The sequence below is a fragment of the Leptonychotes weddellii genome, chromosome 3, assembly GCF_054177405.1.
Source record: "Leptonychotes weddellii isolate Sample4059 chromosome 3, ASM5417740v2, whole genome shotgun sequence".
Classification (NCBI taxonomy): domain Eukaryota; kingdom Metazoa; phylum Chordata; class Mammalia; order Carnivora; family Phocidae; genus Leptonychotes; species Leptonychotes weddellii.
The window spans coordinates 85382959-85397609 of NC_138371.1; the positions used below are offsets into that span (position 1 = coordinate 85382959).

General features: G+C 35.8%; 1 protein-coding gene across 2 annotated transcripts in view; it reads left to right on the forward strand.

Moving 5' to 3' along the window:
* Positions 1 to 14651, forward strand: part of DARS1 (aspartyl-tRNA synthetase 1) — a 58733-nt gene that overhangs the window by 6699 nt on the left and 37383 nt on the right. For both annotated transcript variants that reach the window (XM_081814563.1, XM_006748181.3), the window contains one exon: positions 10765 to 10867. In XM_081814563.1, the coding sequence (XP_081670689.1) occupies positions 10848 to 10867 (20 nt within the window). In that variant the 5' untranslated portion in view covers positions 10765 to 10847. The remainder of the gene's footprint in view (positions 1 to 10764; positions 10868 to 14651) is intronic.

Here is a 14651-nt window from a genome sequence, read left to right on the forward strand (position 1 = left end):
GCACCTCTCAAAATTTTAAGGTTGGTTTTTTTGGGGTTTTTTTGTTTGTTTGTTTCTTTTTGGGTTTGTTGTTGTTTTTGAGTTGCGGGAGAGGGAGAGAGAGAGAATCCCAAGCAGGCTCCACACTGAGTGCAGAGCCCAACACGGGGCTCTGTCTCACAACCCTGAGATCATGACCTGAGCCAAAATTAAAAATGGGACACCTAATCAACTGAGCCACCCAGGCACCCCAAAAGTTTAATTTTTTTAAGTGAAGAGTATGTTTGAGAAGCTTTTCATATGTTAATATTCTTATATTTGTAATATTTAATTTAGATAGCAAGATAGGTAACAAAGAAATAAGGCTACGTTCAGGTTGTCCAATACAGTGACCACTGGCTACCTTTAACTATTTAAATTTAAATTTAAATTCAATAGTTCAAGTTACGAGTTGTATTTTGAGTATTTAATAGCCACAATGGCTAGTGGCTCCCACATATAGCATAAATACAGAATATTTTTGTCACTGTAGAAAGTTCTGTCAGGCAGTACTAAGAATTTAGCATTAACAACAAAGAAGAAAGATGAGGATAACTTAGGCCTGTTCCTTATAGAAAATTGTCTTAGCCTCGTGTTCAGAATTGTCTAAAAATATTGACAACATTAGTTTATAATTTTATACTTTTCACACACTTTGCACATTTGATCATCCCTACAAATTTGTGAAATAGGCAGAACAGGCTTTGTTATTCCACTTTGTAAATGAGGATACTGACACTTCAAATGATAGGCCCAAGAACTCCTAGTAATTGGTAGAATATGAACGGAATGTGGTAGTTTTCTAAGGTACTTAGTCTCCCCAGCAGAGCTAATTACTTCTGTAATATCTAATACATTCTATGTTACATTTCTTACTTGTTTTAAAATATTTATTATAGCATTACTGTACACCATTTTATACATATATCTCATGTACATATACATATATCTCACTCTCAGGATCACTAGAACTAAACATTTGTCTGTTCTTCCAATATACTTCCCCCCCAAATAGCTGAATACTGTTGGACTTTGAGAAAACTGGTGGAGTTTTAATTTTTTCAAAAATGTTGATTTGCCTTTCTGAAAGTTTGGGCCATTTATTCTACCAAAAGATAACCACATTGTATTGTAATCCTTCATTTACTTGTCTTTCTCCCATTAGACTGGGAGCCTTTGTATGTTTCCTAAACATAGTTATTTAGCAAATTAAAAGATACAATGCATGCTACATGTAGGCCTGAGCCAAGAATATTTCCCTTTGCACACCCATCCCCCAAATGGAACAATTGGAGTACAGTAAGGATAACCGCAGTGAATCGAAACACATCAGGTATTTTTAAATCCTTAAATTTATAATAATGCTAAGACAGGCAACAAAACCTGGTTGGTCACCAATGAAACAAGCTCATTATTTTGAAAACTGATAAAGAGAAAGTACCATTTCTGAATGAGTTGAGTATCACTGGCTAATCAAATGGTAGATAGGGGGAAGTTGCTGGAGAGGTATTCCATCTAATAAAATGAAAAAAAAGTATGTTAGAACTTCATCATTTTGCCCCTAGTAAATTACCCAGGCATTCATCAGCAGTGACTGCTAATGACACAATAAACAACCAGAAATATTTTATGTCTATTCATGAAAGAACTCAACACCACCCAGTGCGGTAGGCTTGCCCAAAAAAATTGTACCTGAATCTCATTCAGCCTTTAGATCTAACCACCAACCTATAGGAAAAACATAGGACAAAGGAATATGTTAAGTAACAATGAGGATGCAATCAGCGAAATTTAGACTATAGGAAACTACTGGGCAAAAATGACCATATCTCTTAGACAAATAAATTGAAAAGGGAGGGATGGACTTAAGAATTTTATCTCTCAACAGTCACTTATTTGGATCAGAAGTTAAATATATAGTTAAATAAATGAAGGAAGGAAGGGCACTTGAGACTCTTGGAAATTTGAACATTGGCTGGATGTTTGATGTTAAAAAATACTCTTTTTTAAGTTGGGATAATTGTACTGTGGTAATGTTATTTTTAAAAAGATCTTATCTCTTAGGGATCCATACTGAATTATGTATGGATGAAATAATGTGGCTGAAATTTGCTTCACAGTAGTATAGGAATAGAGGGATATGAGGATTGGGATAAAGCTGAAACAAGAATGTCCATGAGTTGATAATTATTGAAGTACATGGGGACTGTAGGTAGACATTGGTATCATTTACAAATAATGATCTTCTTGTCCTTTTCTTTCAAATGTTTATCTCATTTTTTGTTTCTCTTTGCAATGATTAGTAGATTCTCCAGTACTACGGGGATTCCCTCAATGAAGAATTTTTCAAACAGCAGAGATTTAAACTCCTGATGAGTTATTTCATGACTTTGGGTGTTCTGCATAAAATGTCATTAGAAAACAATGCCAAAGTTTAAAGACTAGATTAAAAGAAGTTTTCTTCTAGTCCAAATTTTCTGTTATCAGGAATAGATGTTAAATTTTACTAGACCTTTTTTCATCAGTTTTTTTCCCTCAAAATATAATTGTATTGAGTGTATTTATATAGAGGTTCATATACTAATCTCTCTGCTTTTGTGTTTTTTGAAATTTTCCATATAATAAAAAATTAAAATGTAGTTGATCCTCTTTATTCATGGATTGTGTATTTGCAAATTCTCCTGCTTGCTAAAATGTAGTTGTAACCCCAAAATCAATACCTGCAGCACTTTCACTCTCATTCACAGAAATGCCAGACGTGTACATGTGCAGAGAGGCAAAACACTTGAGTCGCCCAATGCACATGTTCCCAGCTGAGGTCAAACAGTGAAGCTCTGCCTTCTTGTATCAGCTCTCTTGAACAAGTGTTCTTTCACAATCTATTTAATGCCACATTCTTCATAGTCTTGTGCTTTGTAAAAGTTGGTGATATGGCTGTTTACAGTGGCCACCAAGCCTAGTGCTAAAGTACTTTAGTGTTCCTAAGTGCAAGAAGGCTTATGCCTTGCTTAGAAAATACATGTGTTAGATAAGCTTCATTCAAGCATGAGTTACAGTGCTGTTGGCCGTTAGTTCAATGTTAATGAATCAACAATATATATTAAAGAGTGTGCCTTCAAACAAGCACCTCCAAAACAAGGTTATGTATTGGTGGACTGGTGAAAATTTTGTGACCAGAGGCTCACGGGAACCTAACCTTGTATTTCCCCTAGGAAAAATGGTTTGGTGTTTGCAAATTCATTGTTCATGCTGACTTTATAGAACATAACTACCACAAATAACAAGAATCAACTCTTTGTAATTGTAATGATTTATAGGAGTTGGATTTCTTAATGTTGAACCATTTTTGGATTCTTGGAATAAACTGAATTTGGCAAAGGTGTGGGTAGTATTCTTTTAGTATAGTACTAGGTTAAGTTTCAGTGTTTTTTTCCTTGGAATTTTGCATTAATCTGGTTTTCATAATTTTTTTTTTTTTTTAAGATTTTATTTATTTATTTGAGAGAGAGAGACTGAGAGAGAGAGCACATGAGAGGGGGGAGGGTTGGGAGGGTCAGAGGGAGAAGCAGACTCCCTGCCGAGCAGGGAGCCCGATGCGGGACTCGATCCCGGGACTCCAGGATCATGACCTGAGCCGAAGGCAGTCGCTTAACCAACTGAGCCACCCAGGCGCCCTGGTTTTCATAATTTTTTATTGGAAAATCTTTTTGTTTTTAAGTTTGTATATATGTTTGTATCTGTATTTAAGCTGTAAGTTACCTAAGTAATACATTAATATCTTTACATAAATTTTTCTGAGAATACAGAATTGATACTCCCTTTTTTCTTCTCTACACCCTATCCTCTGCCTCAGCCTTTCTGTTAATTCCTAATAATTTGTTCAGTGTCTTTCTAAAAATCTTTCTTTTTAATGCACATACGCACACATATAGGTTTTTGTTTTGTGCGTGTGACTTTTAACTTGTCTTACTTTACGTAGATGATATATTTTACATGTTATTTTGCAACTTTTTAAATTTACAAGTAAGTGTTTCTTGGAGATCTTTCCATGATACTAGTTATAGATCTACATAAGGCAGTATTTTTCCAAGGTAGATCTCTAGAAGTGAAATTCTTGGGTTGAAGGGCATATGTATGCTTATTTAAAATTTCTTATACCAGACTATTCTCCAAAAAAACTGGTCAGGTAATAGTCCCAAAAGTATAGGACAGTACCACTTTCTCTGTATTGTTACCAATAATGATCATCAATGTTTTTTATTTCTGCCAAAGTAGATTATCCAGGAGCACCTGGGTGGCTCAGTCGGTTAAGCGTCTGCTTTGGGCTCAGGTCATGATCCTCGGGGTCCTGGGGTCGAGCCCCACATCAAGTTCTCTGCTTTGAGGGGAGCCTGCCTCTCCCTCTGCTTGTGCGCGCTCACTTTCTCTCTTTCTCTCTCTCTCAAATAAATAAAATCTTAAAAAAAAAAAAAAGTAGATTATCTAAAGAAAGAAATAGAATCTTATGGTTTGAATTTGCAAAACCCTGATTGCTGGTACTCCCTTCTTCCTTACATAGGAAAAATTGCCAGTAAATATGACTGACTTGGAAGCATTCAGGTGCCTTAACTCCAAAAGTAGTAACACATTAAAACTGGACTTGGGGGAAGTAACCCATGCTGGCAATTTCAAGTAGTGCAAAGCTCTAGAAAGCCACAAATAAGGAAATGGAAGTGTCAAAATCATAGTGTCAGAAGTATGACAGCTAGAATCCTATTATGTCAAAAAAAAACCAAACCACAACTTATTATAACAAATATTCTTAAGGGTAGTATTTCATAAATTTTTAAAAATTAAATCAGATTTCTTACTAGATTTATGTATCCTATCCCTAAAATCAAGTGGTTTATACAGGAGCAATGAGAAATTTTGAACTCTTAGTGATACACTTAAAATTTATTTCTTTAGATTGTGAAAGCTTATGAGCTGAAGCCTGCATACTGAAAGAGTAATTGAAATATCTGTGACTCCTTTCAAATTTTATATATACTACATTGAAGTCATTGGCACAAAATACTTCTCCAGTACTGTCCTTTCTGAAAACTTACTTATACTTCCAAAATAGCTAGTTTATTTTGGTTATCAGATAGTTTAGGACCTCAATTTATGTTCATGCAAGAATATTTCAGGGGAAATAACAAATGGAAAGTACTTTAGAATATTTAGGTCATTGCTGTTTTATTCGGTAATGAATTAACATAAATGATGAAGGAAAATGTTAATGTTGGGTATTAGGAAGTTAAGGTACATTATCTAAATAATGAATTCAGGAGGTTGGCAAACTAAAAGACAGTAAGAAGAGATGAAAACATAAGATTGCCTCACATGTTGGATAACGTAATTCTCCCACAAAAGCTCACTTTATTACTGAGCTATCACTGTAATGGAGATGAGGGTGAGCCTTTTTGTCCTGACCAGGACCATGTTTGTTCTTCAGCTTAGAAATAAAGAATGCACTAGGTGCTATACAAGGTATCAAACTTTACATTTTCCAAAACAGGACTCTTGTGTAAACTTAAGAAATAAACTGCCTCTTCTAAACACTTAAGAATCAAAATGCAACACAAATTCTTAACTGTTAGGAGCTAAATTTAAAATATCCAAAAGTAGCAAATTTATTCAGTTATTTTGAACATTGACTCTATCTTCCTTTCTATAAACTGTCTCCTGGTTGGCGGGTTCCAAGAAGAAAGATGAGAAATATTTAACAGTTGATTAGTCTTTGTTATAAAATTCCAATACTAACTTACACAGAGAGGACTTTTTTGCTGAAGTGAGAAATTACATATTTGCTTCTTAGAATAAAAGGTAATATATGGATATAGTAAAAATTAAAATTCTAAAGGTGCAAAAAAGATATAAAAGGAAAGGTCGCCTGGATGGCTCAGTCAGTTAAGCGTCTGCCTTCAGCTCGGGTAATGGTCCCGGGGTCCAGGGATTGAGTCCCACATTGGGCTCCCTGCTCAGCCTGGAGTCTGGTTCTCCCTGTGCCCCTCCCCCTGCTCATGCTTGCTGTCTCATTTTCTGTCTCTCTTCGCAAAAATAAATTTAAAAATCTTAAAAAAAAAAAAAAAGATATAAAAGGAAAAATAGTCTCACAATTCTAGTTTCTCCATGTCATCACAGTCTCTTCCCCTCCAAAATGACCATTGTTGTTCCTTGTGTATCCTTCCAGGAGAAAATGGGTTTACAAGCATGGGTATATTCTTTGTTTTTTTTTTTTTTTTAAAGATTTATTTATTTATTTGAGAGAGCACATGAGAGGGGGGAGGGTCAGAGGGAGAAGCAGGCTCCCCGCCGAGCAGGGAGCCCGATGCGGGACTCGATCCCGGGACTCCAGGACCATGACCTGAGCCGAAGGCAGTCGCCCAACCAACTGAGCCACCCAGGCGCCCTATTCTTTGTTTTTTAAATTTACATAAAAGAGATGGCAGTTCACATGCTGCTCCCCATTATCACTCACCAGTGTTTATGAGATAGTGCCTTGCAAAATGCAAAACAAAGCAGGTCATGCAGTGCAGTGTATCACCAACCAGAGCCAAGGAAGGAACAATTTTGTTTACTAACAGCCAAGAACTTGGTCTTGAAAGTAGTTGATAGAAGTAGTCTGAGTAGACAGGTCTACTTACCAGGAAACCAGTACTGGATTTTTGTGGGTTTTTTGAGTCTTAAAAATCTTTTTGAGTGGACCATCAAGGTTCTAGTATTTGAAAGTGCTTTGAACACCAAAAACCTGGGAACCATAGCATTAAAGTCACATGTAGATCATTCCACTAGTAAAGACTGCCTAAATATGGAGTGATAATAGAGCTTCAGTGCTTTTGTAGAAATAATACTGCTGTGAACATCTTTGTCACTGTGACTCTTTCCATACTCAATTTCCTTAACATACATTTTTTTAAAAGATTTTATTTATTTAAGAGAGCATGAACCGGGGCGGCGGGGGGGAGGTTAGAGGGAGAGGGAGAAGCAGACTCCCCGCTGAGCAGGGAGCCCGACGCCCCTGGATCATGACCTGAGCCGCCCCAGGATCATGGCCTGAGCCAAAGGCAGACACTTAACCAACATACATTCTAAGAAATAAATTTCTTGAAGCAAAGAGAACGATTTTAAGTTTTTAATGCCCATTGCCAAATGATTCTCCGAAAGCATATGCAACTTTACTTTGCCATCAGCAGCTTATGAAGGAATGGTTTTCACTTAATTCTATCAAGCATTAGATAACATTACATATTTTTAAATTTGAGAGGTAAATTATCTGTCATCATTGTTTGCTTCAACTTGAATTACCTTCATTTCATTTTTTTCCTTATATTTACCTAGTCAGGCTTTTTCTCTTTCTTTCAAATGATTTGTTATAGTTCATTGCCCATTTACCTATTGGAATCTCAGTGTCCTTTACTTATAAATCTTTATGATCTCTATGTATTAAGGATGTTTACTCATATAGGTTATGTCATTCAGCAAATAATTTTTCCCAGTATTTCAGTTTTTTTGTATATAGATATTCTGTAACTTTTAAACTTGGAAAGGTCTCTCCTTTTTTGTACAGTTTAATATTCAGTTTCATTTTTTACTCAGTTTTTTATTTGTTGGGTTTTTTTTAATTTTCTGAATTCTATCTAGAATTAGAATTTCTTTTCTCTAATAGGGTCTATTTTGAGTTTATTTTTCTGTTGCATTAATCTGGATGTTTTTGTGCTGATACATTTTTACTTGTAGGTTTATATAATATCTCATGGTGCTGGTTTTACTACTTCATCCCCTCCCTTCCATCTGTTTCCTTTTTTAAAAAATAAGAGGTATAATATTTAGAATTACATACAATAAACACATTAAACATTAAAAGAGAGCAGTGAACAATTTTCACTCTACCCATTACCACTGATTTCTTGATTTGTTTTCCCTAGCAATGAGGTCAAATCTTAGGGAGCGCATTTGCTTCTATATTTAGCCCCCTAGAACTCACCAGGTTCTACATACTATTTGTGTTAAATCTTGAAGATGGCCAAGATTTCCTTTCAGCCCTTACATTTCTTCTATACCTACCTCCCTGACTGTATTATTCCCTTAAAAAGTATTTTTTCTGATTAGAAAAATAGTACATGCTTACTGTAGAAAGTTCAGAGAAAAAAAAAAATACGAAGAACAGCATAACTTCCCATAATTTCACATCTGTTAGTAGCCACATTGTGGTGTTTTTTTCCTATCCAATCAGTTTCACATTTTGCTGTTTTTTTTCCTCTGCACAATATTAATATACTTAGACAAAATTGGGATTATACTTTATATGGTTTTATCACCTTCTTTGCATAATAGTCTATCATGATTGTCTATCAGATATTTACTCTGTGTTCCCAGCACCTGGCATGGTTGTTGCACATTGTAATCCAAATGTGAAAAAGGAATGGTAGTCAATCAAATAAGTAGCCAGTAGCAGTGGTGCTGTTAATAATTATTAACATTAATTAGTAACAATTCATACTTAACATTAATTGGGTGTGTCACAGCTCTAAATATATTACCTGTATAATCCTCAAGATTGTAGGAGAAAACCCCATGAGTGACATACTATTATTTTCTCCATTTTGCAGATGAAGAACTTAAGCATAAAGTAGTTTAATAATTTTCCCTCAGGCCCCTTCCTAGGAAGTGATAGGATAGGATCCTAGGTCTTTTGATTTCAAAGCTTTTACTCTTTACCAACCCTTACACTGTTACCCCCTAGTGCTGACCCAGAGACATTTTCATGTGCTAACCCTTTTTGTAAGTCCTCTAGAGCTCCTTTCTCTCTCAAGGTCTTTTGTGTAGCATTGGAGTTCATCGCAGCATGGCTTTGTAGTGCAGCTAGGTCTGTGCTGCCTATCTGCCCTATTAGAGCAGCTAAAATATTTGCTAAATCACATTCCCTTCCATTTCACAGAAACATTCTGTTAAAGGTTTCTCAAACATTCTGTGGTTTCAGTCGTTCCCAGGATAATGTCATTTTGATCCATCTGCAGATTTCTTCACGGTAACAATCTTTATCCATTCAGTATCTTAAAATCCCCTTGAATGTGTTTAGTACGTGTAACTTTCTTTTTTAAGATTTTACTTTATGACTGCATCATAGTCCAAAGGAAAGGGAAAATAAATGTGTATTTGGTGGTTAAAAATATGTAAGTCATGGGGTGCCTGGGTGGCTGTCATTAAGCATCTGCCTTTGGCTCAGGTCATGATCCCAGGGTCCTGGGATCGAGCACCGCATCAGGCTCCCTGCTCCGCAGGAGGCCTGCCTCTCCCTCTCCCACTCCCCCTGCTTGTGTTCCTGCTCTCATGGTCTCTCTCTCGCTGTCAGATAAATAAATAAAATCTCTTTAAAAAAAAAATATGTAAGTCATAAATTACTCTGAAGTCCATAGATTATGTCTCTGTTGGCACTTTGCAAGGTTTTTTTTAGACTCATGATTGTGGTCTGGTTTGTGTTTCAAAATACTATATGTTGAAAGTAATGACTAAGTCTGCTTGCATTTTTGCTTTTTTTTTGCAAGGACTTTAAAAACTGAAATCTTTTGATGTTTTATAAAACAATCTGATGAGAAAAGTGGTCTTATAAAGATTTAACTTGTTTTATGAGGAAGTAATTTCCCAAAACTTGATCAGAGACTTAAAAAGAATCTGGTTTGGAGGAAAAGGATGTCACAAGGATAAAGAGTCACTGAATCTATTAGAATAATATTTTTGAAAAGGTTAAGAATAGGGAATGGCAGTTCCTTATGAAAGGAGGGGAGATTGGGGGGCTCATGAGGCCCAGAATATGTAAAAATAAAACTGGTTGTAGAGGATAAAGGGAATGATCTTTTATATGCAAAATAAGTTATTTGGAGGGGCACTTGGGTGGTTCAGTTGGTTAAGCATCTGCCTTTGGCTCAGGCCATGATCCTAGGGACCTGGGATTGAGCCCTGCGTTGGACTCCCTGCGCAGTGGGGAGCCTGCTTTTCCCTCTCCCTCTGCAACTCCCCTAGCTTTCGTGCTCTCTTGCTCACTCTCTTCCTCTCTCTCAAATAAATAGATAAAATCTTTTCTAAAAAAAAAAAGTAAGATATTTGGAGTGAAGAGGAAAATGCGAAACTCTTATAAAGGATGAAAGATGAGGAATATGCTAAAGGAAAACAGAGGAAAATAGAACATGGAAGAAACTGGCCTGTCATTCTAAGTGCTCTTTAAAATGTACTTTGGTGGGAAGTAAAATGGACCACCTGCACAGAATGCTTGTGTTCTTGATACTAAGCAGTTTATTAGCACTTCTGTGGTTTCATCATTGATGATCGAAGATCCCATAGTGGTTAGCACAGTGCCTTTGCCTGTAGAATACACTTGTTATTGAATGAATGTTGAAAGTGATCTGAAGTTACTTGAAATTTGTTTAATCAATGCAATGACAGAATAATTTTCTGATTTATATTTTTTTGAAATTGGTGATTTGCCTATGTTCTCATAACAAACATGTTAAAAGCATTTTTGTTACTCATAGTGGGAACTTGGGTTTCTTTAAAGCTTGTCAACAGTCTGAGTATTTGGGCCGTGGAAGCCAGATACATGTATGTACGTACCTAATGAGTATAGTAAATTTTGGCTCAATTTTAAAGTAGAGAAACATTTTTCTTCTTTGTAAAACCTGAAGTAGCGTGTCCTTAATACACTTGTGTTCTTTCTGTCTTATTCAGGGAAGCAGTGTTTCTTAGTCCTACGTCAGCAGCAGTTTAATGTCCAGGCACTCGTGGCGGTGGGAGACCATGCAAGCAAGCAGATGGTTAAATTTGCTGCCAAGTAAGTAAGCAATTATATCCTGTTGTCAGAATAAACAATGGTGGGAACTAAGACTCCAGGGGTTTGGACCATTTTCATACATTAACATCAATGCTTCGTTTGTTTAAAAATGTAGTTATTTAAATTGTCAGTTCAGTATTGCTGAATACATTAAACTTACAAAAGAGAAAATATGGAGCACAGGCTTGAAATTCATTTGGAACTGCTGAAGCAGCACTCTCTACAGACAAGTCACATTTACTTTCAAGTAGAGTAACAAAAAGCCTGGCAGCCTCAACATAGCCAAGCAACTTTATTTTGTTGTGTTTTGTTGAGCTTCAGTTCCTACCTCCCCCAGTTTTGAGATTTGCGTATTAAGCAACAAGTTTTCTAACTGAAAAATAAAAGCGTATAAAATGAGAGTGTAGTTTTGCAAATGATTCCCTTCTAAAGGAGGTAAAACAGATGTCATAACATTTTACAGCTTTTAACTTTGACATTAAAAGGGTTAAAGAAAAGTAAAAATCAACCCACTCCCCTAAGTCTTGCTGTCTGGCTCAGAGTTCCTGTAGAAATGCATTGTTTTATTAAGTTTGCAAGAGGCAGGATATAGAGATAGTGTCGTGCTTGTGCATGCTGTAGCTCTAAGGTAATAATAGTTGGTAATGTGGATAGTTTGTATGTTTTTCTCAATTTAATCAAAATTTTACTTCCATGATAATGATCAAGGTATCTGATTTGGAAAAATGGATGATCTTTATATTTTAAGTAATAGCATACTTCATAGGCATAAATGTTTTTTAAAAGAAATTAAATCTGGGATAAATGTTATATTTTTCTATTGAGTTTTATCTCTGTTCTTTAGTTGTATACTTTCAAAGATGAGTGAATATAGAAAGAATTACCAATTTTAGGACTAGAAAGGAACTAAAAAACGATCTAGTTTAACATCCTAATTTATATTTGGGCCCTCCCTGACTCCCTGAGTGTTTTACAGGTATTGGATGCTCAGTAACTGGTATGGGTTTAGAGATTTATTTATCACATTTAGTTTTATTGTACCACAGCAGTGTCTGTATTCTGGTTTAAAAACTCCAGAGCCACTAATTACAACAGTTCACTGATGAACTCAGTAGTATTTGTATTACTGGTGAAGTAGTGCCACCTCACCCTGTCTCGCAATCCTGCTACCCAGAGACTTCTATCTCTTCTGTCTGTATCTTTTGGTGAGTAGGTTTGCTGTTTTCATCTCATGGTCTATAATGGTGTGTGCTTGTGGGGTACATTGTCAACTAGCCTTTTAAGGTCAGTCCTGTGACATGGGACATAGATAAACTTGGTCCCTAGAAATAAACTTTCCACACAGAGCCTTCTATAAATAGAGCTCCTGGAAACCATAGATGTATATGCTAAATTATATTTAATGTACTGAAAAATACTGGGAAAAAGTCAATTTCAAATCAGCAGATAACCTTATGGCTTTTGTCTTTTGTGTATTAAATTGGTTCTGAGAACTAATATATGAAGCTGACAGTTTTATATAGAATGTGTGTTTCCATTAAATTGCATTATAACCTTAGTGTTACATGCCTAAAGAAAATATTCTAGTCTAAAAATCTTTTGAGGGGCGCCTGGGTGGCTCAGTCGGTTAAGTGTCTGCCTTCAGCTCAGGTCGTGATCCCAGGGTCCTGTGATCGAGCCCCGCATCGGGCTCCCTGCTCAGCCAGGAGCCTGCTACTCCCTCTCCCGCTCCCACTGCTTGTGTTCCCTCTCTAGCTGTCTCTCTCTCTGTGTCAAATAAATAAATAAAATCTTTTTAAAAAATAAAAATAAAAAATAAAAATCTTTTGAAATTCCCACTTACCCTTAGTATTTACTAAGAGATGTCCTACTGACAAAAGGACAATGAATTCATTTGATGTCTTTAGAAGTAGTCCACAAATAGTTATTTCTTACTACTTTGGGTCTTTTCAAACTTCTGTGACTTGATTAACAGCAATTGACCATATCAGAGGTCAACCAAAGCTTACTAGCTGGCAGACCTACTTGCAAATGGTCTCCCAAATAGAATTTAGTTCACTAATGTCCTCATAATACATAAATTAAAGAAGGGTCTTCATATAAATGATACAGTATAACGTGAGATTTTTGTCTTAGACAAGGCAAGAATTTAGGTAAATTAGTCTGGATTTCATAATCCTGAAGTAGAACTCAAGAGCTAGATGTAATTCAGCTTAATTAAATTGTGACTCAGATTTTTTTTTTTTTTAAGCAAAGAGCCTGTATTAAATGGACTTTATATAATTAGTAATGTGTGGGAAAAGATGATTTTATAATAGAGCTGTTGCAAATTATAAAGCCTTTGGTTATATACAAGTGAATGAAGCTAATTTTATACAATAGGCTTAACATGTGGTACTTAGGTTAATTATTTAATTTTTGGCACTACTCATACGTTAAAGTATCTAGCCTGAGTAATTAAGAGTAAGTGTGTTAATAACTTTGCTACCTTGTGAAAGAGGAAGATTCTCATGACTAAGACTCTGTGGCAAAAAATGTTTGTTTTTTTTTTAACTGAAGTATGGTTGACACACAGTGTTATATTAGTTTAGTTGTACAACATGGTGATTCAGGAACTCAGTGCATTATACTATGCTCACCACCAAGTGTAGCTACCATCTGTCACCATACAATGCTATTACAATACCATTGATTATTCCTTATGCTGTACCTTTCATCTCTGTGACTTACTCATCCCATAACTGGAAGCCTGTATCTCCTACCCCCCTTCACCTTTTTTTTGCCCATCCTCCCATTCTCCCTCCCCTTGGCAACTGCCAGTTTGTTCTTTGTATTTATGGGTCTATTTCTGCTTCTTTATTTGTTCATTTGTTTTGTTTTTTAGATTCCACATAGAAGTAAAATCATACGGTATTTGTCTTTATCTGACTTATTTTACTTAGCCTAATACCCCTCTAGGTCCGCCCATGTAAAAATTATGAGTTTTTAATTTTTGTGGTTGGTTGATAATTTTCTTAGGAACATGATTTCATGCCACTGATAGGTCAGTCAACTTGCCTTTTTTTACATTACTTTAGACTGTACTTCTCAGGTAGTTCTGAAATCCTGATCTTTCTTGGTAATAGTCTAAGGCACATGTCATTTCTGACAGAAAGCCAGTAGTATGATCTTATAATCAAAGTGCCAATTTTTAAAGAAGAAAATCAAGAACAGAAAAATTTTCCTTTGAAAATTACCTGTTCTTTTCATGAATAATAATAAATCAAGTGAGTTTATAATATGAATTCTAAAGAACTTTCAGAACTTTTTTAGGAAAAAATTGTGTTGGTTTTTTTCTTCATCTTTCAGAATCCTTTTCCTAAAAATTATCGTTACTAGTTAGGCTTTACATAAACTATTTTATTTAAAATGGGTGTTCAGGGCCACCTGGATGGCTCAGTCGGTTAAGCATCTGCCTTCAGCTCAGGTCGTGATCCCAGGGTCCTGGGATCAGCAGGGAGCCTGCTTCTCCCTCTGCCTGCTGCTTCCCCTGCTTGTGCTCTCGCTCTCTCTCTTTCTATCTCCCAAATAAAGAAATAAAATCTTTAAAAAATAAAATGGGTGTTCATTGGCTCCATTGTGAAAACAAAGATTAAGGTAGCTGTCATACATTTATCTTTGAAGTTACTTGCTCTGGCAGTGCTGGCATTTCTGTAAAACAAGAATCTAAGGTGTGAGGTTATTGTTAAATCATAAATAACATTAGAAAGAAACTACTTGACAGTAAAAGATGAAAAGTAAGTTT